The 27,571-nt window shown below is 33.8% G+C and overlaps 2 protein-coding genes across 2 annotated transcripts; one reads left to right on the plus strand and one right to left on the minus strand.

The window, feature by feature from the left end:
* Positions 1–773: 773 nt before the first annotated feature.
* LOC113770045 (transcription factor MYB4-like) lies at positions 774–2,144 on the plus strand. Its single transcript, XM_027314394.1, has 3 exons — positions 774–913; positions 1,362–1,491; positions 1,598–2,144. The coding sequence occupies exons 1-3, from the start codon at positions 781–783 to the stop codon at positions 2,058–2,060; spliced, it is 726 nt and encodes a 241-aa protein (XP_027170195.1). The 5' UTR covers positions 774–780; the 3' UTR covers positions 2,061–2,144.
* A 12,045-nt stretch (positions 2,145–14,189) lies between these two features.
* Positions 14,190–18,245, minus strand: LOC113769876 (cytochrome b6-f complex iron-sulfur subunit 1, chloroplastic). Its single transcript, XM_027314189.1, has 5 exons — positions 18,121–18,245; positions 17,735–17,991; positions 15,672–15,789; positions 14,881–15,063; positions 14,190–14,559 (listed from the first exon to the last, which is right to left on the minus strand). The coding sequence occupies exons 1-5, from the start codon at positions 18,157–18,159 to the stop codon at positions 14,458–14,460; spliced, it is 699 nt and encodes a 232-aa protein (XP_027169990.1). The 5' UTR covers positions 18,160–18,245; the 3' UTR covers positions 14,190–14,457.
* Between the last annotated feature and the right edge of the window lie 9,326 nt (positions 18,246–27,571).

A 27,571-nucleotide genomic window follows, 5' to 3' on the forward strand; every position in this document is an offset into this window, starting at 1 on the left:
TTGCAGTCTTAATTCCTCCAAATGGAATGTAATAGTATCTAAGTAAGAGTGAAGAATACGACAATTTAGAGTTCAAACTATTAGAAGCAAATCACCAGGACTTTAAGGTAGATTTTAAGTCCACTTAGGGTTTGTTCACATCTAGACTATGCCTTTTCTTCAAGCTAGAATATGTTTTGCCATTGGCTTGACTGACTTGGGCTCTTTCTTTTATTTATTTTAAGCTGAAAGAACTTATTGTGAGAACAACCAGCAAAATGCTTTTGAATACAGCTTTTACCTTTTCAAAACATACCAAATACACCTTTTAGAAAAAAAAATACTAAACAAAAATTTGTCTATTTTTCCTACACAATGTAATAAACTTTTTACGCTGCAAGTCTGAATGCATGACATATAATCACCATCCAGAATTAAATTTCAATTTTTTACACATATAATGTGCATGAAAAACTGTTATTGTTAAAACAATTTTTATAATCGACTACAATAGATTTTGAATAATTAGCTTGATCATAATCTACTTAACAAAAGGAGAACCTATTACAAACAAGCACGTATGTCTTTAAAGTAGGTGGTATTAGAATGATAAAGAACCTACTAACTGAAGGAATCTTGTAGTTGACTACGGACTACCCCATCTGGACAACAAACACGATTTCTGACCTGAATCTTTCATTTCCCTGGAATTTGTACCACAATAAATATGTTATGTTTGGACTGTTACTTTCTTTCAGAGGGGTTGATCAGAAAGCCAGGGAGAAAGAGAGAATCAGCAACATGGTAAGATCCCCTTATATTGACAAAAAGGGGCTGAAGAAAGGTGCATGGAGTGATGACGAAGACAAGAAGTTGAGAGCCTATGTTCTAAGATATGGCCACTGGAATTGGCGTCAGCTGCCGAAGTTCGCTGGTCAGGATTACTCAAGAACTAAGGATCTATAACTTCTTTTTAGTCCTCCTCCTTCTCAACCGCCCGGCCACTACCACCATCTTTTCCTTCTCTTCCTCCCCTTTCTACTTCTAAATTTTTTAGTTGACTTGAAAAGCATACACAAAAGAAATCTGGTAGCAATATTTTTCTGGTATCTATGATCATTAATGTTTTTTCTGTGTATTATTAGTCTATGGAAGAGAGGAGATCAAATAGAAAATTTTTTTTTTTTTCCTTAATTTGTTGTCTTAGAATTTTAGTGAAAATTATGTGAAGTAGGACCACAGATAAGAAAATTTCAATTTCTTTTCTTAACTTTTTCCCTAAAGTTTTTTTTTCTTATAATTTAGTCAGAATTAAGTGATTTAGGAGCTTAAAATGCAAGAATTTGTGTATCCTCCTCTAATAAGATGATGATCTTTGCCAGGGCTTTCCAGGTGCGGGAAAAGTTGCAGATTGAGATGGATGAATTACCTGAGACCTGGTCTGAAAAGGGGCAACTATACCGTTGAAGAGGAGGATCTAATCATCAAACTACATGAGCAATTAGGGAACAGGTATGATTTTGCCGTTATTAGTTACAGTAATTGTTGCCATGTTTTTAGGGCTCAAAAGATGTTTAGGTCATAAGTACTAACTGAAATGATGTTTTTCCTGCTACAGATGGTCGGCCATTGCTGGGAAATTACCTGGAAGATCAGACAATGAAGTAAAAAATTATTGGCACACTCGTCTGAGGAAACGCATTAATCAAGATCCTAGATCAACCAAAATTATCAAGCAAACCAGTGATCAAAAAACCGGGCATATGCATGATGCAAATCAAATCAAGCTATCTGCTGCGATCTCTGATTCTGATTCCAATGATAAGAGAGAAATGGAGCCTAACATTGCTGCTGCTGCACCTGTTGCTGATACTAAAATGTCGTCTTTAATTTGTGATTCCAGCCTTTCTGACAGCAATAGTTCAGTGGAATATTCATTTGCTGAATCCTTTGAGAGTTTCTGGACCCAGCCCTTTATATTGGATGCATCCTATAACAGTAATGTTCTTGCGTTACCACCAATGGAGGAAGAATTTACTTTTCTTTCACCTCCTATGTTCATATATGATGGTATGGATTGATTATAAGAATAGTACTATCACACTGTAGCCCAAAGATTGTCAGTTTTGGTATGGTAAAGAGTTAGAGAACTGTTTTGTTTATTCCAAAATTGTGTCATGTACTGCAAATAAGATGTAGACAACAACTGTGAAAATTGTTATTTGCAATTTTTTTTTTTATAATGATGGTGTAATTTTCGCTATAGCCTTGAAGTGATTGATTATCGATTTTGCGACTACATTATACATATATGGGTAAAAAACAAAAAAGTCTCTTATCATAAAATATACAGAAAAGCCCTCCGTGATTTTAAAACGTACAAAACAATACTTCATGTTTTGAACTAAATTATAAAGATGATGGAATCCGTTAACCCCAATTCTCTCTCTCTCTCTAGAGAATGAAACAAATGATTTTATTGAGTTGCCTTTTGTTTAGTTATATCAGAGCATTTTTGTCATTTCGTCCATCCCCGTTAATTATGCCGCGCCGAATTTTGTCACCTTTACAATCTAGTTCAAAACATGAAGTGTCGTGTTGTACGTTTTAAAACCATAAAAAGCTTTTCTATAAATTAGATTTACTACAGGGGTTTCTTGTTTTTTACCCTACACATATACATTACATTGGCATAAAACTTTTTGCAAGATGTATGATAGTTACGTTTTCATGAGTGATAGGGCTGCTATTGAGTCGAATCGATACTTGAATACAAATAATGAGTTTGAGTTCATCAAGTTCTTTAAAATTGAGTTCGAGCTCAAACTCGAGCTTAATTTACCTTATTCGAGTTAGAATTCGACCAAATTGAGCTCAATCGAGTTTTCAACCTCGATTTTTTAGTGAGTTTTCATAATTTTATAATAAATAATTAAAAACTTTATTATAAATATACTATTCGATAAGGTTCGATGAGTATGTGAATTTTGATTTTTTCTACTCTAATTTAACTCGATTACCTTATCAAGTTTCTCGAAATCGATTAACGCAGAGTTCGAGTCTAATCTTTAACCAAACTATTCACGAGTCCAAGTCAAGCAATTTGATTAATTTACACTCTAACTAGCACCAATATAAATCTAAGAGTGTCATTATGTAGCATTATCTTACTAAAACAAGAATCTCCTCTTTGCACGTATTCATGGTAAACCTACACCATGTCCCTCCTGTATGTGTTCACTGCAAGCATCTTCATCGGCGGACACAAGCGCTTGTTGAACTTTTTGTAAATACTTACCCATAAACATGTTCTCGCAATTTGTACCTGATCATTTGTTTCGGTTATTCGTTTCATGGCCTAATGGTCCACGTAACGTATAAATGAAATATGACCAAAGGCAAAAGGTGACCAATCACATCCTGTCGTATGGCTAAAGGGCAAACCACAAGGAGCATGTCGCCTCTCTTTCAAAAACTGTTACTAACTTTAAGAGTGATTCTGGAGCTATAGTCTGAATCCTCCCTTTGTTTCGTGCAGGTCCTGTTCTATCATTATGACCCGGCTAGTATTGACTTTGAACAATGTACATGACTAGCAAGTAGAAAGAAGCAATGCTGGAAAGTTTCCCAACCCGCCACCCCCAAACTTGAAAATGTTTTATAGCCTCACGAAATTATGAATGTTCAAATGGATACTTTGCAAAAATTTGTTTGGATTGCGGTTTTCCGTCGGAAAATTACGTCATTTTCCGTGATCACATTTCCCTATTATCTTTTTCCCTCACATACATCAAATCGCTACAGTAATTTTTCCATGAAAAATCATGGAAAATGCAATCCAAACACAACCTAAGATTTTTTTAACAAAAAAGTTCTTAATATGTGATCGTACAATTACAACCATCTATGTAGTTTAAGACATGCATTATTGATCAAGTAAGTATATCACTCCATCAAGCATTGAATTCGAAAAAGACAAAAAAAAAAGACAAAAAATAATTCAGAAAAAGAGGTGCAAATTATATGAACATCAATGTTAAAGTACTGGTTCCTACTTTTTTTTTTCAAAGAAAAAATACAAATTCCTACTTTTCCTATTGACTTTACATGTCTGATGGATTTTCATAGCCCCTATATGTGCTTCGATTGGGTTTAAAATAAATTTACATACTTGGACTTCTATTTCTTTTCAATAGTACATACATTGGAATTTATTCAAAAAGAAAAAATCTTTGAAAGATGCTATTTCATCAGAAGTTGGACATTGCTCGTATGTGTATTCTTTAGTTCCTGCGTTCTTTTTTTTTAACTGCACTTGATGCTTTACAATAAGTTCGTTCAATATTGTTTTGATAATACTCGATAGAGTTTTTTTATTTGAAATTTGAACAGTACAGTGAACATAGATAATTTTAGCCGATTTCTTTCTGATGCAATGGAGGTGATTGCTTTTTGTATTTGCTTACAAATACATCAATGAAAATTCACATTTACTCCAAAAAAAAATTTATTCAATGTTGTCAAGTGATAATGGTCATTTCTGTTTATTAATATTCGTATTAAATCTGATTGTACTTGTCTCAGGAAAGAATATTACAAAAGTTAATAAAACTACTTTCTAAGTCATCAGTGCTAGTAAATAAAAAGAAAAGTTTTTGAAAAGGAAACTACTCTGTAGCCTGCACCCAAACAACAACAAAAAAAAAAACCACTTTGTCAAAAGCCCCTAATAGCTTTTGATGTTTCAGATAGCGTTTCCAAATCAGTCTTTGAAATTCACGTTCAAAGTCTGAAATCTCCTGTCAGTTGTGAACGTTTTGAAACTCCTAAAATCTCAAATTTTCCTGCACTGTTTAAATTTCGGCTGATTAATTTATTCACGGTTTCACATTAAGTCTTCTTCATGGAGCCAACGTATTTATTAATTTTTCACTTGGGGTACTGATCACAGTCTAGCTCTTATGTCGCACGAAAGAATCAAAAGCGTGGCCCTGGATGTCGTATCTATAGAAGACGACTTTCAACATCACCTTTCCTTCTCAATTGACTATCCTCTTACTCGGACTTTAGACTTCCATGGGGTTGAAGTGTGATCACAACGTGATTGTGAAATATTTTGGGATAGTAATTGACTAATTGGCCTTTATTGACCTGGTAAACATGCATGAATTTCACGTAGTAGCCTGAATGAATTTAATATTTATTGACTATTGGCCTGTATTAATGGCCATTGTTTTGGGATAGTAATTGACTAATTGGCCTTTTATCGACGTGGTAACATGCATGAATTTCATATTTGTCGAAGAATTTGTAGGGACTACTGTTTCGGTTTGTCCATTGAGCTGCTCACCCTCAATTTGACTCATCGAGTCCACTTGAGGAACCTAGGGTAGAAAGTACATGCAATTGGAATACACAATAGACAAAATTCAATAAAATATATTTTTAGGTAATTAACACCCTAAAAGCATGAACAATAAGTAATATTAATTGTCAAATGCAGTACTAATTTATAGAGTTTTGCATAGCCAAATAAAAAAAAAAAAAAACTGTATGACATATGAAATACTCCCTCCGTCCCATAAAAATAGGTTCACTTGTTTTTTTGTGTCTGTCCCAAATTATAGGTCTATTTCCTTTTCTAAAGAGTAGTTAGTTTGTTATTTTACTAATATATCCATATTTAATGTATGTAGTTATTAACAAATGCACTACTCCATTAGTTAATTATCCTATTTAGAATATTAAACACAACCGTACTAATAACTAGATTTACTGTTTTTCTAAGATATAGTAACATGTGACTCCTATTTTGAATGAATGATTTGATATTAATAAGGGTATTTGAGGAAAGTAAAAACAAAAAATTAATTGTTGCAACTACATTAGCTAAATTTCTTAACCTGTGTGAAAAAAGAAATAGACCTATCTTTATGAGACGTAAGGAGTAGCTCTAATCAGTTACTTCAAAAATTTAGGGATCCATTTTCTTTCAATTGCTTAGTTTTTTCTCAAGCGCACAATATATTCCAATTGCTCTTGGAATAACTTTTTTATAAATAAGCATGCCGGGGTGAGAGACCTTTTCATTCTGCACACAATTAAAAGATTTTCCTATTCTAAAGTAAGTAGATATGAAATAATGGGGTGTTAGTTAGAAGGTTGTAATTACATATGTAATGCGAATTCTAAATGATAATGGAACCCATAAAACTCATTAGTTTCTCTTTTACTTTCTTTGATGTTAAACCTTCTTATTTTTCCTTAGCTTCTTCTCAGAAAGCGCCCATATATAGTCCAAAAACAAGAAGGTCTAATTGAGATTTTCTAACATTAATTATATGGTTGCCTAGGAAGCTGCTTCGTTTAAATGTCAAAAGGGTTCAATTCCTTTAATCTGTGCAGTTAAATTATGTTATTGAAATTGCGGCCTGTTCTTTCCCCACTTGAGCAGAGACTTGAATAATTAGACAAGACTTTTAGTCAAACGCGTTTTGGTTGAAATTTTTTCCCTTTTTCTTTCTTTTTTTCATCGTGAATTCCCTGTCTATATCCCACGCATGATGTCCTGGAGTCCCTACGCAAATGAGCAGCAAAGAATTATTTCCATTACCTATTCTATCCCTAACAACACCATGACGTTTACATGCTGACGAATGTCCAACTTTTTTGTTTTAAAAAAAAAAATATTTTGAGGTTTTTTTCCTCCCTGAAAATGTAACTTATAAATCAATTCAATTATTCTATTTGAGAATAATTTATCTCTTAGCAATTTTTTTAAGGAGATAAGAAAATGCTTCAAAAAGTAGAAGCGCTTATGCAGATTTTTTTGTTTTTTGGGAGGTGACAAATAGATATTGAAAACTTGACCTTAAAAAAACTCTGTGGAGCTAATGCGTTTGTTATTGGTAAATAAATAAATAAAAAGCCAGGGAAAGAAAAATTATTCCGCTGCCGGGGTTCGAACCCGGATTCCAACATCATTAGGAATTGCCAAATGCTACAGCGGAATTTTATTGGTAGATTACAAAAAACTATACTTAAATACTTGTTTTGCTTTGGTTTCAAAAATCGAGGCCTAGTGCTTCTTACAACATTGTGCATCACGAAATTCTGTAGAATGGTTGGTGATCCTTCAAGTATGAATTATTCTCGAATATGTGTTTGGTTAGAAGGTTATTTGAAAAAAAAAAATTTGAACAAGTACTGTGACACTTTTTGTAATATAATATATCGGAAAGATTAAAAAAAATAATTGAAAAAAGCTTTTATGATGTAATAAAAGGATCTCATAATTACCTAATCCACATTCTTATCAATTAAATTGGGTTTTGGAGAGCTATAGCAGATGTTTCATGTAAAGCAAATAGGAAGAAGAATGTAGCAGATCTTTCATGTTAAGAGAATATAACTTTTCTCCTTTGGGCTTAATTATGAGGCCTCAAGGCCCAGTGCTTCTTGGAAAGTTATGGATAAAGCATACACATTTTACTGATTTTCTCTCAGCAGTGCAATCAAAGTTGGATTGAAAATAACAATTTCAACAAAATTGATTTTACCTTTTATTCTTGCACATGAAATATATAAGTCTGACAAGAATTTCATCTTGTTATTCTTATAAAATGCATAAACAGGAACATGTTAATGGCACTCCCTTATTTATTAATCACATTCCCTTTGATCTTTTGGTCATGTGAATTAGACAAAAATACTCCTATCTTTTATTAAATTTATAATAATCCCTTTTTTATGAAGGCCTAATTAAAACGAAGAGTAGGAATAATTTGATACTTTCACGCGTGTACAAAAGTCAAGAGAAGTACCATTAAAATAGATGAGTACTATCAATATTTCCCACTTAAATATAGAGAAAATTCAATATGGCTAATCTTTAACATCAAAGATTAGAACTTTCACTTTAGTCCTTAAACTCCTATTTTGACACTTTATCCCTTAAAATGCAAAAATCATCCCACTTTAAATCTTAAAGTTCGAGTATCACTTGCCCTCTGTTTTATTGGTTTTCACAATGCCCTGGGATGGATTGCATAATTTAGTGAATAAAATGTCCAAAATTGAAATTTAAGGACTAAAGTGGATGAATTTCATACTTTAGGGGGATAAAGAGTCCAAAAATAAAATTTAAGGACTAATATGGAAATGTATCTGCAGTTTAAAAGTCCAAAGTGGAATTTAGCCTAAGATTGATGGTTCTTTTCCCTCCCCACTACTACTTATTTCTTGTTCATTTTGTTTGCAGTTAACTCTTTACTTTGAAAGCTATGGCATCTCTTCTCAATTTTCCAAAATTATCGTTTTAGAATGTCACCATAGTCCAAAAACAAGTACAAGTTGATATTTTCTAGCATTCCATGTTGCCTAGGAAAATGTTAATCCCTTTGTTTTTATGCTGTCAAATTGTGTCATAAAACTTGCGGCCTGTCCTTCACCCACACGATCAAAGATTAGAATGATTAGACAAGAGTTTTAGTCAGCACCTTGTGGTTGAATCTTTTTATATTCCTAAGCATTATGTGTTAGGGTAATGATACTATGAAAATAAACAACAACGAATTATTTCCATTATACCTAATCCATTTTCTAACAACACCATGACGTTTACAGGCTGACGACACAAAGAACAAAGTCCAACATTTTGTCAATTAAGTATTTTTAAGGTCTTTTTATGATAAAAAAAATAGAAAAAAATGCAATTTTGATACCCAAATTTTGATACACAAGCGGTTTTAATCCTCAAATTTTGGACAAAAACAAATCTAGTACCTAATTTTTTAACTATTGACCACATTTAGTACTCTTGACGAATGTTTTCCAAATTACTACCAAAAAAAGTTATGTGATAGTCATTTGTCCAGCAACTATTGTATAAAAAAATGACAAAAAAATGTAAAATTTTCTTCTGACATTAAATGTCACGTAAAATATCCTTTTGACATTAAGTAATAAGTTTAAGGACTAATAATTTTATCAAGTAAAATATCCTTCTGACACTAAGTACTAAATTTAATAACTAATAATTTTATCAAAAGGATGTTTTACATTTTTTGGCAATTTTTTATTAATAATTGCTAGATATATGACTATCACGTGACTTTTTCAAGTAACAATTTGAAGAAAAAAAAAAAACCGTCAAGTGTACTAAATGTGTTCAAAAGTTGAAAGTTTGGGTACCAAATTTATTTTCGTCCAAAATTTGGAGACTAAAACTGTTCATCTGGCAAAGTTTGGATACAAAAACTTACATTTTTCTCTAAAAAATAACTCACGAATTATAAATGCTCCAGCATGCAGACACGCTTGTGCTTCTTCATTTAATTAGTGACAAATAGACATTAAAAACGTGTCAATGGGGTCAGTAATTCTTTTACCTGCTCAAAAAGACACGCTTGTGCTTCTTCATTTAATTAGTGACAAATACACATGAAAAACGTGTCAATGGAGTCAGAAATTCTTCTAGCTGCTCAAAAAAACAGCACGACCTAGAAAAAGAATTTCCGCTGCCGGGGTTCGAGCCCGGATTCCAACATGATTCGGGAATTGCCAGCGCTACAGCGGACTTTTATTGGCAAATGAATCAGAATATTTATAATTATACTAAAATTAAGCTCGTTTGGGTTCATGAACAGATTCCAAGGCCCAGCGCTAGATTTCAAGGCCCAGCTGTTTTTTTCCGACACTGTGGGTATTGGGGCTTATACCCAACTAATTTCATTGCGTCGAGGCAGAGCAGGCTCGACCAATAATCAGGATAGTAACAATTGAGACTCGAACTAGAGGCCTTGGAGTAAAAACTTGGAGCGGAAACCAGTCGAACTACCCAGCGCAGTCTGTTAGAAAATCATGTATTACAATTTTTGTGATTACATATTTTACGGACTCTCTCTAAAAAGTCAAAAGTACCCCAGAGTTTTGACCAAAAAATACGGGCTCAATAAAGTTACCAAAATGTTATTTTAAACTTTTAGATGAAACACTAGTTGGACAAAATTCATGTGGACAAATAGTGAACAATACAGCTAATTTTGACGGAATTTATGATCACACATTTCAATGGAATTGCCATTCAAATGAAGAGGACAGGTATTTTTATACTTTCGCTTGAGTAAAAAAGTGAAAAGAACTGCCATTAATAAATAAGAGAATGCTATTAACATTTTTCTGTACAATTATGGAGAATTTTGGCGAATTTCTAGAAATAATGCTAAATTTAGAAAATATCTTATTTATGGTGTTCCATGAAATTATTTTCTCTACTTAGAGATTATTTCTCATTGAGAAATAAAAATATTTTCTCCACTTAGGTTTCTTATTTCTTAGCAATTTTTTCAAGGAGATAAGAAAATTCTTCAACAAGTAGAAGCGCTTATGGAGATTTTTATTGAAAATGTGACCTTAAAAACTCTGTGGAGCCTAGGGGTGCTGTCGAGCTCGAGTAGTGCACTACTCGAGCTCGACTCGAGGCAAAATAACTAAGCTCGAACTCGAGCTCGAACTCGTCAAACTTTTAAAATTCGAGCTCGAGCTCGAGCTCGACATCAATTTATGGAACTCGAGTTCGAGTTTAATTAAATGTAATTAATTCAAATCAAGCTCAATCGAGCTTATTCGAGCTCAATCAAGCCTAATCAAACTCAAGTAATAAAAATTAATATTTTATATATAATTTTAAATAAAGGATATTATTGACATTTCACAATAATAAAAATTAATATATATTATAAAAAGCTCGATAGAGCTCGTCGAGCTCTCGAGTATCATATTTTCAAGATCGAGCTCGACTCGATAGCTCTAACGAGCAGCTCGAGCTTGGTCAACCGAGCTCGAGCTCGAGCTCGGGCTGCTGACCAAGTAGCTCACGAGCTCAAGCCGAGTTACTTGATTCAGCTCCAACCCTAGTAGAGCCGGTGCTTGTTGATGTTAGTAGAAAAAAAGGCAGGAAATGAAAAATTATTCCGCTGCCGGGGTTCGATCCCGGATTCCAAACATGTTTAGCAATTGCCAAGAGCTACAGCGGATTTTTGTTGGTAGGTTACAAAAAACTATACTTAAATACTTGTTTTGCGTTGGTTTGACGAATCGACGCTCAGTGCTTCTAACAACATTATGCATCACATAACATTGATTCTATTTGGCAAAGTGAGTTTGTCTCCTACTAATTTTTTAACAATTTTAGTTACAATAATCACAAAAAAATTTTAAAAATTTTTAAATTACACGTTTCAAAATACCCAAAATACTGAAAATGAATTCCCTTCTTCCTTTCTTCTTCCACCTCAACCCACCACCACCTCCTCTTCCGCCAACCAGTTATATTATTTTGACAAGAATCTCATCGTCTTGTTCTTTTGGATGCATGAATATGGAGAAATTTTAATATGGATAGTTGTCATTTTATTCATAACTCGTAAGATAAATCATTTGATCCCAATAAAGTTTGATCATTTTGTCCCAAGTAAAGCTGTTGGTGGATTTTTATTTCATTTTCTCTCTTTATTTTTGATCATGTAGTTCATTTTTTGTCTGATACACATAATGCCTTAGACGATCTTTCCTCTGCAGATAACCAGCAAACGATCTTTACTCTGATACACTTACATATGTTTTTTTTTTGGTCAAAAAGTAGTTTAAGGTCTCTTCATGTAAATTAAAATGTACTTTAAGAGAAAATCATATCTTTTTAGCAATGTTTCTTAAGGAGAGAACAAAAAATTTCAGTAAGCAGACTCGTGGGTGATTTTTAATTCATTAGCAGCAAATAGATAGTGAACACGTGCCCAGAAGAAGAAATCGGGCGATGGAGCTAGCGCTTCTTACAGTTCGTTTATAAATCCAAGATTAAAAGATTTCCGCTGCCGGGGTTCGAACCCGGATTCCAAGACCATCAGGAATTACCAAATGCTACAGCGGATTGTTGATGCAAAGTGCTTAAAATTCTCTTATACAGTCATCCTCGTTTTGGGCTGACAAGTGACCTCAGCGTACAGAGTTTCTTAGAAAAATCATACCGGTTAGTAATAAAATGAAAGCCCTGCTTGCCAAGTGAATATTTTGAATGTTTTATATGAGTTTTTTTGAATATTTGTATAAAATTTTACTATTTATTATAATTAATGTAACAATTTTTTTAAATTATGTAAAAACTTTCCTTTTTTTTTCTTTTTCTTTCCTATCCTCTTCTTCCACCCCATCTCACTATTCTTCCTTCTCTCTCCCACCTCATCACCACCCGCCATCGCTAGCACCTCCAATAGCAACCGACACCAATAGTCCTCTTCTCTCTCTCTCCCTCCCCTCTATCACTTCCTTTCTCCCCTCTCTTTCCCCCTGCATGATCCCCTCTTCTCCTTCCCCCTTTCTTCGCCACCCTCTCCCTCCCCCCATGCAATCTAGTTATGCTACTAGATTGTGTGGGGGAGAGAAAAAGTAGCAGAGGAGGAGGTAATGAGGGAGAAGAGATGAGTGCAGGAGAGAGAGAGAGCGAGGGAGGGAAAAAAAAGATGAGTCGTTGGCACTGTTGGCCAACGGCAGAGGTGGTAGTGGATTGAGGTAAGGGGAGAAGGAAGAAGAATGAAAAGAAGGGAATCTTTTTTGTGTGTTTTTTGTTATTTTGAGTTGTGTATTTTAAAATTTTTGAGGAGTTTTTTTAGGTTATTGTAACTAAAATTATTTTTAAAAAACTTGACAAAAACTCAATAAGTTTTTTTAGCGGTGTTTCTTAAGGAGAGAACAAAAAGTTTCAATAAGCAGACTCGCGGGTGATTTTTAATTCATTAGCAGCAAATAGATAGTGAACACGTGCCCATAAGAAGAAATCGGGTGATGGAGCTAGCGCTGCTTACAGTTCGTTTATAAACCCAAGAGGAAAAAGATTTCCGCTGCCGGGGTTCGAACCCGGATTCCAATACCATCAGGAATTACCAAGTGCTACAGGGAATTGTCGATGCGAAGGGCATATATTTTCTTATATAGTCATCGTTGTTTTGGGCTGACAAGTGACCTAAAGGTCCAGAGTTTCTTAGAAAAATCATGCCGGTTAATAATAAAAGGATTAAAAATAAAAAAGTCCCTGTGGTATATCTAATATACAGATAAACCCCTCATGGTTTCAAAACATACAAAATGACACCTTATGTTTTAAACTAAATTATAAACTAACAGAATTCATTAAATTTAACGGAATCCGGTAAACTTAACGGAAAATTTAATAGAATCCGGTAAAGTTACTTAACGGAAAAAACTCTCCTATTGCTTCTCTTTCAATCTTTTCCTTACTTTTTCTTATGTGCTAGAAACTAGTGTGTCGAGTCTGTCCTGTGTGCCTGAATTGTGTGTGTGTTTGATGTGTGCTTTTCCATGTGAGTTTGTGAAGTGAGTGACTTTGAGAGAAGGGGCCAAATTCATACACATTGACATGTTTAGAGGCTTAAATACTACATAAAATAGATAAGGGGTTGAAAACATACAAAAATCAATAGTTTGAGAGCCGACTGGATGATTGAGTCTTCATTTTTTTTGGTATGTCATATACGCTGACTTGTTTAAGGGTCTAATTATTACATAAAATATATGAGGGGCAAAATACGTATAAAAGCAATAGTTTGATGACTGATTGGTGATTTACTCAATTTTCTTATATAGTCATTCTCATTTTGGCCTAACAAGTTAGCCCAAGGTCCAAAGTTACTTAGAAAAATCATACGGGTTAATAATAAACGAAATGTTATACATGTACCCTAATGAAAATTTTAAGTAAATTTTTTCTATTGTCAATGTAAAATTTTTTTATAGTAACAGGTTTAAATATGTCACATAACATAAATTCAAATTTAAAATTTAAATCATACAAATATGACATACATCCATAACTACTAGTGTAAAAAAAATCACTGTCAGTAAATAAAAAGTTAATCCAAAAATTTTACTCTAATGAGCTTCTTGAGTCTACACAGATAACATGTAACATACATTTTACCCTAATGAAGAATTTTAGTATCATTCCCAAGGGAGGTAGTATAATACGAGAAAATTTTATAATGTATCTTATACATTTGATGAAAAAGGTAGGAATATTTTCCACGGTATTTTCAAAATGACATACCACTGAAGTTCCCCCTTCCCATGGTCCATAGAGCCTTTCATGTACTGGCTTCCCATAGCAAAGGTATTTCCATTTGTATTCAAAAGGGTCATTGGTCCAAAGTAAACCAGATTTTCCTCCCTTGTTGAGAATATATTAAAGAAGAAGAAAGAACAGGATGGATACAATTACATGATTAAACAATAGCGCATGGAAACTGTTGATGGATTGCCAATGCTGTTATGCAATTTTACATATTGCACATCTATTTCTTATCATTGACGTGTGACCTTTAATAAACTCTACAACAGATTATGATCTATTTGAAGAGAAATGAGCAATAACAAAGCAAGGCAAAACGCTGAGAAGCTGAGGAAAATTCAAGCCCACCAGGGGTCTTCACCGGTTCTGAAATCTGTTTCAACCCATGGAACAAATACTACCTTCCCCTCGTCGATATCAGCATGAGCCAAGGCCAAGGACTGCTCAAACAAGTCAGATACAGTCAATCATTAACTGAACCATATAAACTCAAGCTGTAAAGGAGAAAGGTGGAGAACAGGGAGGGAGAGGAGAAAAGGGGTATAGGGGTCCGTAAAAGACTCAGATGGATAAAGGAATATAAGTTTGCAGTTCATCCTTGATGTAGAAGAAAAGGGATAAGACAATAGCCTTGTGAATACTAAAGCAGTATACTGGTAAACTATACTTCCAACAACAGATTGCATCCAGATATGATTAATGATTATTATCAACTTGACAAGTGTGAGGTAATTTGTCTACTGAGATTCATTTCAACTGACCAGAGGAGCAGGCCCTCTAACAACCATTCCTTGATTGTTGTATTGAGATCCATGGCATGGACAGATGAACTTGTTTTCAGCAGGATTCCATGGAACCACACAACCAAGGTGGGTACAGACAGCATTGATACCATAAGTCGCCAGTGTCCTGTCTTTCTCCACAACCAGGTAAGTAGGATCACCCTGAGTTCCAGCGAAGAATATACTATGAAAAAATGCTTTTTCACATTATCTGTTCCATCTGGTTTACTTGAGAGGAAAACAGAAAATGGATGTAATTATACAGTTACTATATAGATGGTGAGAACAATTTATACATCAAGCAGAATACTATTTACATTCATGCTTGGAAAGAAGCATCTATTCTTCCATCTTGTTTGGCATCCTTCTCCATTATGTCCTCTGAAGTGAAGGACCATGTTTTGCACACCAAATGATAAAAGAAAAACTGTGCTTAAGATTTTAATTTATCAAGTATTTTTGTCTGTTTATTAATCTGAATGGAATTTAGTTACAGATAGGTAGGTATTTGATATGAAAAACAATGACAATGGAATTAGGATCGATTCTAAGTTTATCAATTTAAACTCCATTTCTCTAACGAAAAATTGGACATCTCCGCACTTTCTCATACTGTAACCTTGTTTACGATTGAAAGGAATAGATCGGTGTAGCAATTACTTGCTCTGGACAACCCCTTGCTTTGTATTATCATATTATGGTCACTCTATAAAACTTGAAAATGACTTTGCATCAGTCCTTAAGTCTAAAAGGAATTAAAATAGTTGTACCTTCAACCCTTGTGTAAGGGTTCTGTCACCAGGCCCATGGTTTTTGAGCCAAACATCTGCGAGGACATCATTTCCTAAAGCATCTTTTGCCACAGTACCACCAGTACCCCCTCCTAACCTGTTCTCAGAGCCGAAGCAAATGATAGCATTATAAGGCATTCGATACACAATTAAAATCATGCAGATGGGAAGTTTAAGAGCAACAAAAACAAAGTTTAGAGTGTTGATTCTTCTCTGGATTTAAGTAGAATAATAAGTTGTAAAGTTAGTTTTCTACAAACAACAACCGAGTTGCACCAAACTACAATCAGTTTGACAATACAAATGCTCCTATCATTTTCCTTGTGCTGAAACACAATTGAATGAAAATTATATCAATTTGGCTCTCACCTTGCCCTTGAAAGTTTATAGGGGAGTAGGCAGGGGAGGATGGTACAAAGGAGTAAGGTTCTGATTTCAATTCATGCTGGCTATACAAGATAAACTCTGGAGCTGGCAGACGCATTGCTTTATTAGATTCGGGAAAGACCTATCCCTCCAAAATTTAGATTTTTGTTCCAGGTAAATTTCTCAAACGAAAAATATAAGCTTCCAAATTTTACAGGAACAAAAATCTTACTCGCTAGAAGAAGCAAAATACAAACATATGTAGCTTAAGATTGCAAGAACTAAAACTTAGCACATGATGTCATGTGGGGAACTCTTCAGCTTTACTCCACTGCAAATCTTTTATCTTTCATTGGACAAGACATAACAAGGTCTCATATTTCTCAAACCTTTCCTAAAGAACAGTTTCCTGGTCTGATGATTGATTGCTGTTCCTTCTACATGTTTCAAGAAGCCAACCCCTAGTGTTCTACATTTCATGACAGGTAAGATCTGCATACCCAATTTTGCTCTATATTCAAGATAGATCTGTGATCTAGATGACCATATTCTTAACGAATGCGGTGAAAGGTCACGACAAAGCATTGGAAATTCAGAATATCTAGCTATTTCATCTATTCTGATAGTCATCACCAAACAAATAAAAACTCACTTAACTTATTTGACAACGTTGAAATGTGCATACACAATAGCATACTTGCCTAAAACAGAATGGATTAACTATTAATTCACTGTTCATATACTCCGGCCAACCACCACATGTTACTTTGAAAACAAACCTTGTAGCATTGACAAGCACAGGGCTTACAGAGAAACAAACAGAGAGCACAACCTGCAAAATGGTGCTATGGCAAAACTAGGACAGGGTACTAATATCCAGCCATCAATTTATCAAAGGTAGTTCCTATAAATTGGGCATTCTATTGAGGGAACTGAGAATTGGTCCAGTAATGTAAAGGTGAAGAAAGTGGTATAATAGTTTTCAGGAGAAAAGTGAAGCTTTCCTACTTAACAGACCTAGCTCTTAAGGCTTTACACACTGAACTAGCAAGCAGCTTATCAGTAACAAGAAAAGTAACAGTCAGACCAGTTTGCAATCAACTCCAGTTAAGAAGGATATACACCATTCAATCACAACAAGAAGAGGCTTGTTGCCCTCAATTACTCACGTAAAATTCACTGACCAAAAGGATGTTCCAAAAACTAAAAATTTTCTTTTCGCAATCTCAAAGTCTCAATCAAGAAGTTGAACTCTATCTTTGAGCTGCACAACTAGTAAATGAATCATTCCTACTGTCTCAAGGATTCAATCTCATTTACTTTTTGTAAGTAGAAAAAAATTTAAATCAACACCGCACACGAATTCTTCAAGTCACGGTTTTGTACAAGGTACCATCATTAATCTAAACAACTCCAAAAAGAACAAAGTTGAGGCAGCCAATCAGGTCATGATTTAAGAGCTCAATTTTAGATTGTCATTCAATTGGACACATCACATTCCAAAAATATCTACACCAGAGTGATAAGAGTAAAAGATGGAATCAAATTTCTCTTAACAATACTCAATAACTAATTATTTCATTAATCCAAAAAATGCAATAAATCGAGTCCATAACAGTTACAAAACCAGGACAAGGATCAAACTAGATAGGGATCAAGAAAACAAAAAAAATTACCCGGGTGGAACAAAGAAAGCTGCGTAAGGTACAACCATGATAGCAGTGGGAAGTGAAACTGCACCCAAAAGAAGCAAGTTCATGAGCTCCCTCTTTCCCATATCGGGCACTCTATCATCAGCAGGCACACTTGTGGCCATGCAAGAAACTTTCATCCTCTGATCCTTCCCCCATCCTAACTTGCCACTTCTCATCATCATTGGCTTCAGAAACAATGATTGTGATGGACAGTACATGCCACTCTTGCTTGAACATAGCTACAAATAGAAGAAAATCAGACACGTTATCCAATCACCTTTTTATTATCCAAACAAACGTGTTACAGAAAACTCTTTTCTGGAGCGACAATTGTGAAGTATAGAATAAAGGGTTGATGAGGGAATTACCTGAGAAGGTGTGACGGGTGAGAGAGTGGAGGAAGCCATTGCAGAGATTAGGCTTCTAGGAAGAAAGGTGTACGGAGATGTAGACGTTGAGGACTCTGGTGGGATTTTGATTTCTTTGTAAGGTGACTAAAAAATATGACAACAAAAGGATAAAGGAAGAGCGCGTGACAGCCACAATTTTTGCTAGGAATAGGAAGATAAGGCAGTGGTTTGGATAGCCACATACCAAGAATTGGGATATCATGGACCGAAATCATGGGCTGTTCTTTTTTAGTTATGATTTATTTTCTTTTGCCCTTTTTTGCTTTTTTGACCTTTAAAATCAAGCAACAATTGAATCTTCTTTTAAGTAATTAGATTTTTTTTTTATTTTTTAGGCATCATCATTTGGTGCTTTAACTCTTAAAAGCGCCACAAAAGAAACCCTGTTTGGATTGTTAATGTTTTTGGAAAAATATTTCAGCTTGTCTTAATATTTCTTTTACACAATTTTCGATCATATTTTTTACTTTAAGCACATCACATCTTCAAAAAAGCGTTAAAGTAATTTTTTCAAAAAACCTTCAATAGTCCTAAAAATTTTCTTCTGCATAAGTGTTGAAATAATAGGGTGGATGGTAATTTTAAAGCCTTAGTAATGAGTTAACATTTTCTTTCTTGTATGATTAATTCATGAAGTGGATGGTAATTATAAAGTTTCTTGTATGCTTAATTCATGAAGTGGATGGTAATTATAAAGTTTTAATAATGAGACCCCATTTTCTTTCTTGTATACTTATTGAGTGTCCTAAGTCCATCAAATAGGGAGAAAAAATTTGTTTTGCAATGAAAAAGGGGGAGATGAGCCTGGTGCCTGGTGGAACAATTCTTGCAAATAATATCTCCGTGTGGTGAAATTAGACATTTTGAAAGACTAAAGATTCTAGTATCACCGTTACTAACTAGGGATTTGGTAATCTAATGTAGAATTAAGGGAAAATTGTGATAATGATATCCTGGTTTTAGCCCAAATACATGGGGCAGTTTGGAATCAATTAACCCTAATTGCAAGTTTAAACTGGTTTTAAACAAAAATGGCTCACTATATAACCACAATCATGATTTATAGCTTTTCAGGCTAAGAACTTTCATTCATGTTGGTTCATGGCTTCATTCAATAAGGCATCATTTGGATTGAATGAAAGGAAGGGAAATGAAAGAAAAGGACATTGAAAAAAAAAAGGTAAGTAGAGAACAGCAAGACAATTTCCATCCATCTTGTTGGATTAGATATACAAGGAGCAAAAAAGAAAAAACTGAAGTTTTATTTGAATTGAAGAAGGAAAAGAGCAAGTGTTAGTTAACTGAAAGAATTTATAAAAAATAATCTTTTAAAAAAAACTTAATTATAGCATTAAATTTAGTTCATTTTTCCTCCATTTCTACCCACTTTTAGAAAGAAACATAACTAGGCAAACCTATTAGATCCTATCCCTTCCGTTCCCTCCCTATCCTTTCCTTTGATCCAAAAAAAAAAAAAAAAGAACAAAAATCCCTCCAACGTCTCTCCTTTTCTCCCCCTTGCAGCACCGCAATCCAAACGGTGCCTAAAATCTTTACGTCATGTTTTTTAATGGTTTAGGCCCACAGACAGCGTCCGGCCCGTGCGTTTAAAGCGATGTGTTTGGCGTTCTTGTAGTCACCAATTTATGGGCTCCGACGCTGGATTCGAACGAGACAAACCGTAGATGGGTCTTTTCCTAGTACCAATTAGTAGCCCATCTTGATTTATTTCTGATTTTTTAAATTTACACTGCAGAAATATAAACTTCTATATAACTACTGAAAACCTGATTTACTGTCGATGTATCGTTTTTCTCAAAACAAGCGTTCATACTTTTCAATTTCAAAAGATTGTATGAAAGTTTGACTAATTAATCATGTGATACAGTTGCCGTACTTAGATATTTTTCCTGACTAACTTAGTCAAAATATTAGTATTCAGTTTAATATGTATAACTATTTAGGCAATCAATCATTTCATTTTCATGCCAGTCCAGTTGATGAAACTTCTTAAATTATGTCTTTAGTACATTGCCATTGACATCATCGACATTGTAAGTCAAACATAAAATAGTTTGTAATGATTTTTCTGTACTTGACAAAGTAGGAAAAAACATTATTAAAATATTTCTATGACAATAATATACTATTATGTAATGATTTTAGGATTTTGAGTCTGACATGACAGTTGAGGATGAAAAGAGTGAGAGGGTAAAAAAAATATATAATGATTTTAGGATTCATGAAAACGAAAATGTTCGCCTGATATAGTGAAAATGTTCAATCAAGATGTGAAGTTATGACTTGATATTAGGTTTATAAGTTGGCTTTGGGGAAGAAAGAATGTGTAATGTCTAGATAAGGAGTTTAGGCCTTGTTTGGATTGCGATTTTCCGTCGAAAATTACGTCGTTTTTCGTGATCATTTTTTCTATACCTTTTTCTCTCACATACAAAATCGCTACAGTAATTTTTTCATGAAAAATCATGAAAAATGCAATCCAAACATTCAGGCCATGAGTTGGATTCTGGTTTATTTGGAAAAAATGAAAAATAAAAATACAATTTAAAGCCCTTATAGTTTCTTTTAATGATAAATTTAGAATTTTTCCCAAACAAAGGAAGGATGGAACTTTTTTTTTTTTTCCTGTCAGTGAGAAGTTTTGAATTCAGTAACTTCTATTTACAATCCCTTCCACTTTACCATTCAATCCAACCCTCGTCAAGATAGAACCTTAATGATATAACATTCGAAAAGTATACTTTAACTAATATTGTAAAATCCACACATTTATCGGAGTTAAAAATGGGGAATTGACCTTGAAAATTAAGATGTTCAATGTGTCCTCCTGCAAATGCACTGGCAATGTATTCCAAAAGTACATAAATAATGGAATGTAGGTTTATGATTTTGTCCCAAGCAGAAGATGAAGGCCCACTCCAGTTGTAGTATATGTAACTCTTGACTCTACTGGATATATAGCTATCAAATTTAACAGAAATACAATGATTATGTTTTCTGCATGGGGGAATGGCGTGATATTTCCACTCATCATGTGATTGCATGTGTCTATCTCTCCCTCTGTGTGTGCCACTCCATTCACTTCCCGCTCATTTTTCCTGCTTGCTGCCCTTCACACAATCACATAGTTCACAGCCTGCAATTTTGTATATGCACCTTTTAGCAATATCTGACCAAATTCAGCAGCACATTAATTAGGATATTTCGAAGTATACAATAGTTTCAAAATCTGTTGTACAAAAATTATGCAACAAACGGCCTTAAGGGTCTATTCTAAGCATTGTCTTTTGAGTTCACCGTTTGGATTGAAGGAAAGGGAGGGAAAGGAAGTGAAAGGAGTTCCGAAGAAAATAAAGGAAATGCGAGTACACAAAAACAAATTTCATCCATTTTATTGGATTAGAAATGAAAGGAGAAGGGGAAAAAAAAGACTCAGTTTATCATTTGGCTTGGAAAAGGAAAAGAAAGGAACGGAAAAGTTCATGTTAGTGAGTTTAAGTGGAGAGGGGAGATAAAGGATGTTCTTCCATGCCAAATCTCAATACTTTTAGTTTTTCTTTTAGTTTTCTTCTTCCACATTAAAAGATGCACTTTGTCAAAGTGTAAATTGTAAGATAGTAGTGTGACTTGAATTATATGTACATTATGTAAACTAATATGCACAATTGTCTAGAATGGCTTTAAACCTTCTATCTTCCCAAATGAAATGACTTTGAAAAGTTGTAAAGTTGTTTTAGTACATAAATTTTAACCTCTAAAATTGTTGCCTATGTGGAGAGTTTTGGAGCGAGGTCTCCTAGGAATGGACGTGGATTAGCTCCAAGTACATTAAGAAAAGCTAAATGTACATTCCTCTATTTTAAATTTACTTACACCTTTCTTGCATTATTATCTTGTTTTTGAAATATTAAAACTTTCTAATAACCTTCACATCCAAATAACAAATAACCAAGATTGACCTTATTCTAAAATGGGGTAGGGATTTTTTTTTGTATTTTATAAATAAAAGGGTTCAAATTCGAGATTTCTCATTTACACTTCTTTTTCCAAATCATCCGTCCCATTCCTCTCCCAAGACGAGATATGTAAAATGACGAGATGATTTCTCTCTTTGAATAGGCTTTCTCTAGTACCAATGCATGGAGTGAGAATCTACTTGCAATGTTAGGGAAAAGAAAGTAAGACACTACCACCAAGTAAAGATTCTAAAGAAAGTAAGAGTAGTAAAAGATGGAAACCAATTAAAGCTTCCAGAAATGAATAGATAAAGGCAAAACGTACGAGATGGGCAATCTCAGAACAAATGTAAAAAGAAACGCAAGGGAACGTTCTTCAAAGGCATTTCGAAGTTATGAAACACTTTTAAAAGCTGTTTGCCTTCTTCTCATTTCCCCATTCTTTTTTGTGTCTCTCGTCATGTCTCCAACCATATTTTACTCTTATTGGAGTAAAACTTGATTTCTACTGTTTAATTATTTATTTGTTTTTGCTAGTACAATTTGTGCCCAGAAAGTGATCTTATACTTAGTAATTATATACACTTAGAATCCCATAACATTATTGGAATCCGAAGAAAGACATTGACCTTAACTTGTCTGACCGCAGAATGTGAATTGCGTCAGATAATCATACAGAAATAATCGAAATAGTCATTTTCAATATGGTTGTTCCACTATAATGGTGGTTTATTCTGTCTGACACATTTTGCATCACTATTTAAGTCTTACTTTTCCAGCTGAGACTACAACTATCTATGTTACCTTTGTCTTTCCTAGCGACGGTCACCTAATAGCTTGAAATTCAATGGGAAAGGAAAATAATACTTGTATAGGTATCGAGTAAGTTTTTTTTTTTATACATTATCAGTGTATAATATTTTACAATTTTATAAAAAAAAAATGATATGCATCAGAATGAATTGTCACAATTTTGTGGGAAACAAATCATAATAACTCAACGTCTTATTGTTAATTGTAAGATCGCCTTTTCTTTGTTTGACAAATGATTTTCAAGGTATTAGGTGCATTCTTTGTGTTTAAGCGGTAAATATGAAATTATGCAATGGATTAGGCATGATTTATGCAATGTAATTCATTTGGTGTATATAATATACATGATATAATTCATTTGACTAGGTCAAGAACCAAAAGTCAATATTTGACCCGCATTTCTCCATCTTCGGTTGTCAAATAGGAGACTGTGCCTGTTCTAACAAGTAATCTATCTTTTCTTCTTTTTTTTTTCTTAATGGTGCTCTATAATTAAAGTAAGAAGTGATTTTTATGTTCCATATGTTCTCTTTTCGCCTTGTGAGAGCTTTTTGGAATGGCCATGCTCTTATTTTTGTCACTTCTTTGTTAGAAAAGGTTTGAATGAATTCAATTCCGATCATCACCGTAGATTAGAATATGTTTTTAGAATTGTAAGTTACTTGCAGAAAATCTTATAGATCACTTATCAATACAATCCTCGCATTGACAGCGAAACTCGAACATTCGACCTTTTTTTTTTTCCGGTTAAAGAAGTGATCCAACCTGACCTTACCGACAAAACCAAATTATATTAGCATAGCCATGTTCTTATGGATCTCATACAAAAGAACTCTAGGTCAAAGAGTTCCATGGATTGGTGAACTATTTCAAAAGGTAGGTTCGGAATTTTTGCCTTGTGGGGGCCTGAAAGCTGAAAAGAACTTAAAAAATTAATGACCAAGCATGAGACCCTTCTATTCACTGGAAGACTTGTTGCAGCAATGGTACTGTTCCAATTAGCTTTATACCTTCACTGATTGAGGGACCATGGTTAGGTTTCTTGTCCAAGCGTAGGCATTATGTACTAACCAAAAGCTTTTATGAGGATTCTATAAAAGGGTTTCTAATAAGTCCGTCCCTAAAAATTATAGCAGTACTTGAATCGCCTACCTATCTCAGTTCGAGGGACATCAACCATTGTTGCTTCACATCATCACATGGAATTCCAGCATGAATCATTTCATTTATACCTTTAGTTCTTGGAAGATAGGAAAATACCAAATTATTACTCGTATTTATTGGTTGCAACTCGTAATATTTACGAGCCTATCTTAAATATAAGTTCGACACATAATATAAGTTCTACAGTGCTTATAATGATTGCTTTTTGGTCCTTAACCATCCCTGAGTAATCATCAAGCTAGACTACTTTTGGTGAATATTTATATGTTATGGCATAATCAATAACAGTATGAATGAACTTTAATTTTGAGGCTAGAGTTAAAATTTTTCAATGTAAATAATGGATAAAACATGACAAAGTTTATACATAATTAAGCTAAAAAGAAATCTACCCGTAACAATTTAGGCAAGTATATAGCTTTGTCATGTGAAAAATAATTTATTTGACTATTTTAACATTAGGGTTTACATTAGATAAAAGATTAATGTCTACATAGAGCATAGAAATCTAAATTCTGTTTTATTTTTATGGCAATATGTTCATTTGCATGTAGGATTAATTCTCCAAAGGACTTGGGTCAAACGAGGTCAATGAAGTAATAGAAACGAACTTGTTTATATTCCCTAGTTACTTCCATTCTTTCCCCAGTTTTCGATCCGAGTCTCTACTAGAGAAGAGGATTTTTACGTAAAAGGTCACAAGCAATAATTGTTTCTGAAGACAGATTCAGCATATCCTGTCAACTCTGAGACAATACGAAAGGGAAAGAAAACCTGCCCTTGAATGGTCCCAAATTTACGAAATAAATCAAAAATTGAAATTTCACCTATTAATAGGAATACTAGGCAATTTCTATCATGTACTGGTTAAATGGTTTTCGGTTGTTCTGGTCTTGTCCCAAAGTTTTACCATTGCAAATTCATAGCCAAACATTATATACTTACGGATCACATGGATTTGAGATATACATTTAGGAGATTTTTTTTCATTTTTTTTTATTCAAAGGGTGACTTTCAAGCCTTAATTACAAGAAGAAAGAAGGAAACGAAAGATTTGAGAGTTGAATTAGAGATCTCACGGTCACCTGATGAATATCTCTACTAACTGAATTGGGTCTTGAGGACACGTTTAGGAGATTTGATGACTAATAAAAGTACAAATTTCTTTAAGCACAAGATCCATATTTCATACAGAATTCGTTCAACATGACAGTATGTGTTTTGCACGATTTGTGACTGCATATAAATAGCTTGAAAATAGAAAGAAAAAGAATGTCCCATTAAATATTTCCACCACTTGAAACTCCTAACATAAATATATGATGATGTTTTGAATTTACTTACAAAAAGCAATTCTAAAAACACAATATGACTTGTCGAAAAATAAAAACACAATATGATTAAACGATAGATGCAAATATAAGAACCTCCAAATATCAAGAGATGAGTCATCTTTTAACTTATACTTATGTATGCTGTATAATCAGTATGTGGTTCAGTGTATGATTTTCCTTATGTTTTTAGCTCTTGTAGTCTTGTTCCAGTAATCCATTGTCTGAAAGTCTGCCTTTATGGGAAAACCAATACTAGTAGTGAAGACAAATTTGGTTTATTTAAACCTAGAGATTTGACTTATATCAAAAGCAAAGGGATCTTCCACATTGACTTTAGTTTCCTCTAAAACCCATGAAAAGAGTTTTAGTTAGCTGCACTTCAAACTAGAGTGACATAGCCGTATTGCTTCCATTGAAGTTCCAATTATGTTTGTCTTATTGATAATCTTCTTGTACTGAGTCAGAAAAGGCCATACATTTGAGGACACAAAGCCTAAGCTGTCAATCTGCCACGGAGTTGAAAACACACTATTGGTTTGTACTGAGATTTGGAGGTTAATATTTGTATGAATTTAGGGAGTGGATTTTCAACACTTCTTCCACTTGGAGTAGTTATTTGGTTTGATGCAAAGAGGCAAGATTTCAAAACTGTCTTAATTTGTCGTTCTCCATGTCTAGTGATGCATCAACCCGTGGGAGGAACGTAGGTATAGACCCACTTATTTTTGTCAATTTTTCCAGGACATAAGAAATCAATGCACCAATCATTCATTCATTTGTGCAAACTATTCTTTGTCATGGATGCAGTTATTTTGTTAGTATAAATTCTGCCCATAATATTCACAAGTTTATATGAATTTGGACTTGTTCTAGAGAGGGATGGCAACGGGCGGGGTTGCCGCGCTGCCCACTAATTGCCCTTGCCCCTGGCCCTGCCCCGTCCCCCGCCTCGCCAGGACTAAAAAAAAATTGTCAGATAATTTTTTTTATAGTCAAATTTTATCAAATAATCAAGTATTAAAATATCAACACATCACCAAGTTATTATCGATTGTAATTTCACAACTCATAAAAACAATCAAACAAAAGTTATTTGAATACAATCTAACATGATACCCGCCTCAATTGTCATCCATAGTTCTACAAATAGGATTATAACCCACTTTTTGATACAAAATAATCTAGGATATATGTTGTGTATTAATGCGGTTTACGTGGGATATATTCAAGTTTATTTTACATAATCAAATTTCATAATGCATGCTCAAAATCAAAGTGATACGTTTATCTTATGAATGCGCATACTCATATTTATTGTCCTCTTATACCTTTATGTTTAGGCATTTTTTTAATTTTAATTTCACTTTTTAAACACACTAACACTATAAATTATACTTAATCGGTATTACCTATCCTATTGAATCATCCAAAATCGTTCTTGAAAGTAGTTCTTAAATTTTGCAATATTTGATGCAAATGGTAGAAAGCATTTTTTTTTTTTTGTTTTTGTACTTCTTATTCATCTTAGGAGAAAACAAATCAGTCGTTGATCCAAATTTTAAAGCGCCAGCTAAGTTAAGAGCTATTCTATATAAAGTAAATCACAATCCTTAAAATTGTAGAGATATGGACAAATTTGATGGTTGGTAAGTGAATTGTCAAGATCTCATATTTTGTTATTCACCTTTAATCTTTAACCACCATGGCACCATTACAAACTTCTGTTTTTTATAACTTCAAATGAACTAAACGTGCTAATTATTATAGTTGTCATCCATATTCCAAAAGATTATGTTCACATCATAAAACTGCTTTTATGTGCTTTACCACATAACATATTCTTTTTTTTCCTGCTGGTTATGTAAATTTTATCAATTAATTATTTCAAATCAGAATAAGCAAGCATGAAAGTCAAGACCCTAAAATTTCTTAACCAGGAGAGCTTGGAGTGACAATTTGAACAATCCTCAGCCTCGTACTACAAACTGCCAAATGTATAAAATGTTACCATTTTCAGCATTAATGCACTTAACCTTGCCTGTTGATATAGTAGTTACTATCAAAAGACCTGTTTTTTTTATCCCTTTTTCTGTTTTAGGAAAAATACCTGTATTAATACTA

The sequence above is a fragment of the Coffea eugenioides genome, chromosome 5 (assembly GCF_003713205.1).
Source record: "Coffea eugenioides isolate CCC68of chromosome 5, Ceug_1.0, whole genome shotgun sequence".
Classification (NCBI taxonomy): domain Eukaryota; kingdom Viridiplantae; phylum Streptophyta; class Magnoliopsida; order Gentianales; family Rubiaceae; genus Coffea; species Coffea eugenioides.

What these genes read in the sequence shown, in the direction of transcription:
- LOC113770045 (XM_027314394.1), top strand. Translation starts at nt 781, where the DNA reads ATGGTAAGATCCCCTTATATTGACAAAAAGGGGCTGAAGAAAGGTGCA. An exon ending in TCAGCTGCCGAAGTTCGCTG is followed by an intron (nt 914 to 1,361) that starts GTCAGGATTACT and finishes GATCTTTGCCAG; the next exon opens with GGCTTTCCAGGTGCGGGAAA. An exon ending in CATGAGCAATTAGGGAACAG is followed by an intron (nt 1,492 to 1,597) that starts GTATGATTTTGC and finishes TTCCTGCTACAG; the next exon opens with ATGGTCGGCCATTGCTGGGA.
- LOC113769876 (XM_027314189.1), bottom strand. Translation starts at nt 18,159, where the DNA reads ATGGCTTCCTCCACTCTCTCACCCGTCACACCTTCTCAG. An exon ending in GCTTTCTTTGTTCCACCCGG is followed by an intron (nt 15,790 to 17,734) that starts GTAATTTTTTTT and finishes CTCTGAGAACAG; the next exon opens with GTTAGGAGGGGGTACTGGTG. An exon ending in TTAGAGGGCCTGCTCCTCTG is followed by an intron (nt 14,560 to 14,880) that starts GTCAGTTGAAAT and finishes TTGTTTGAGCAG; the next exon opens with TCCTTGGCCTTGGCTCATGC.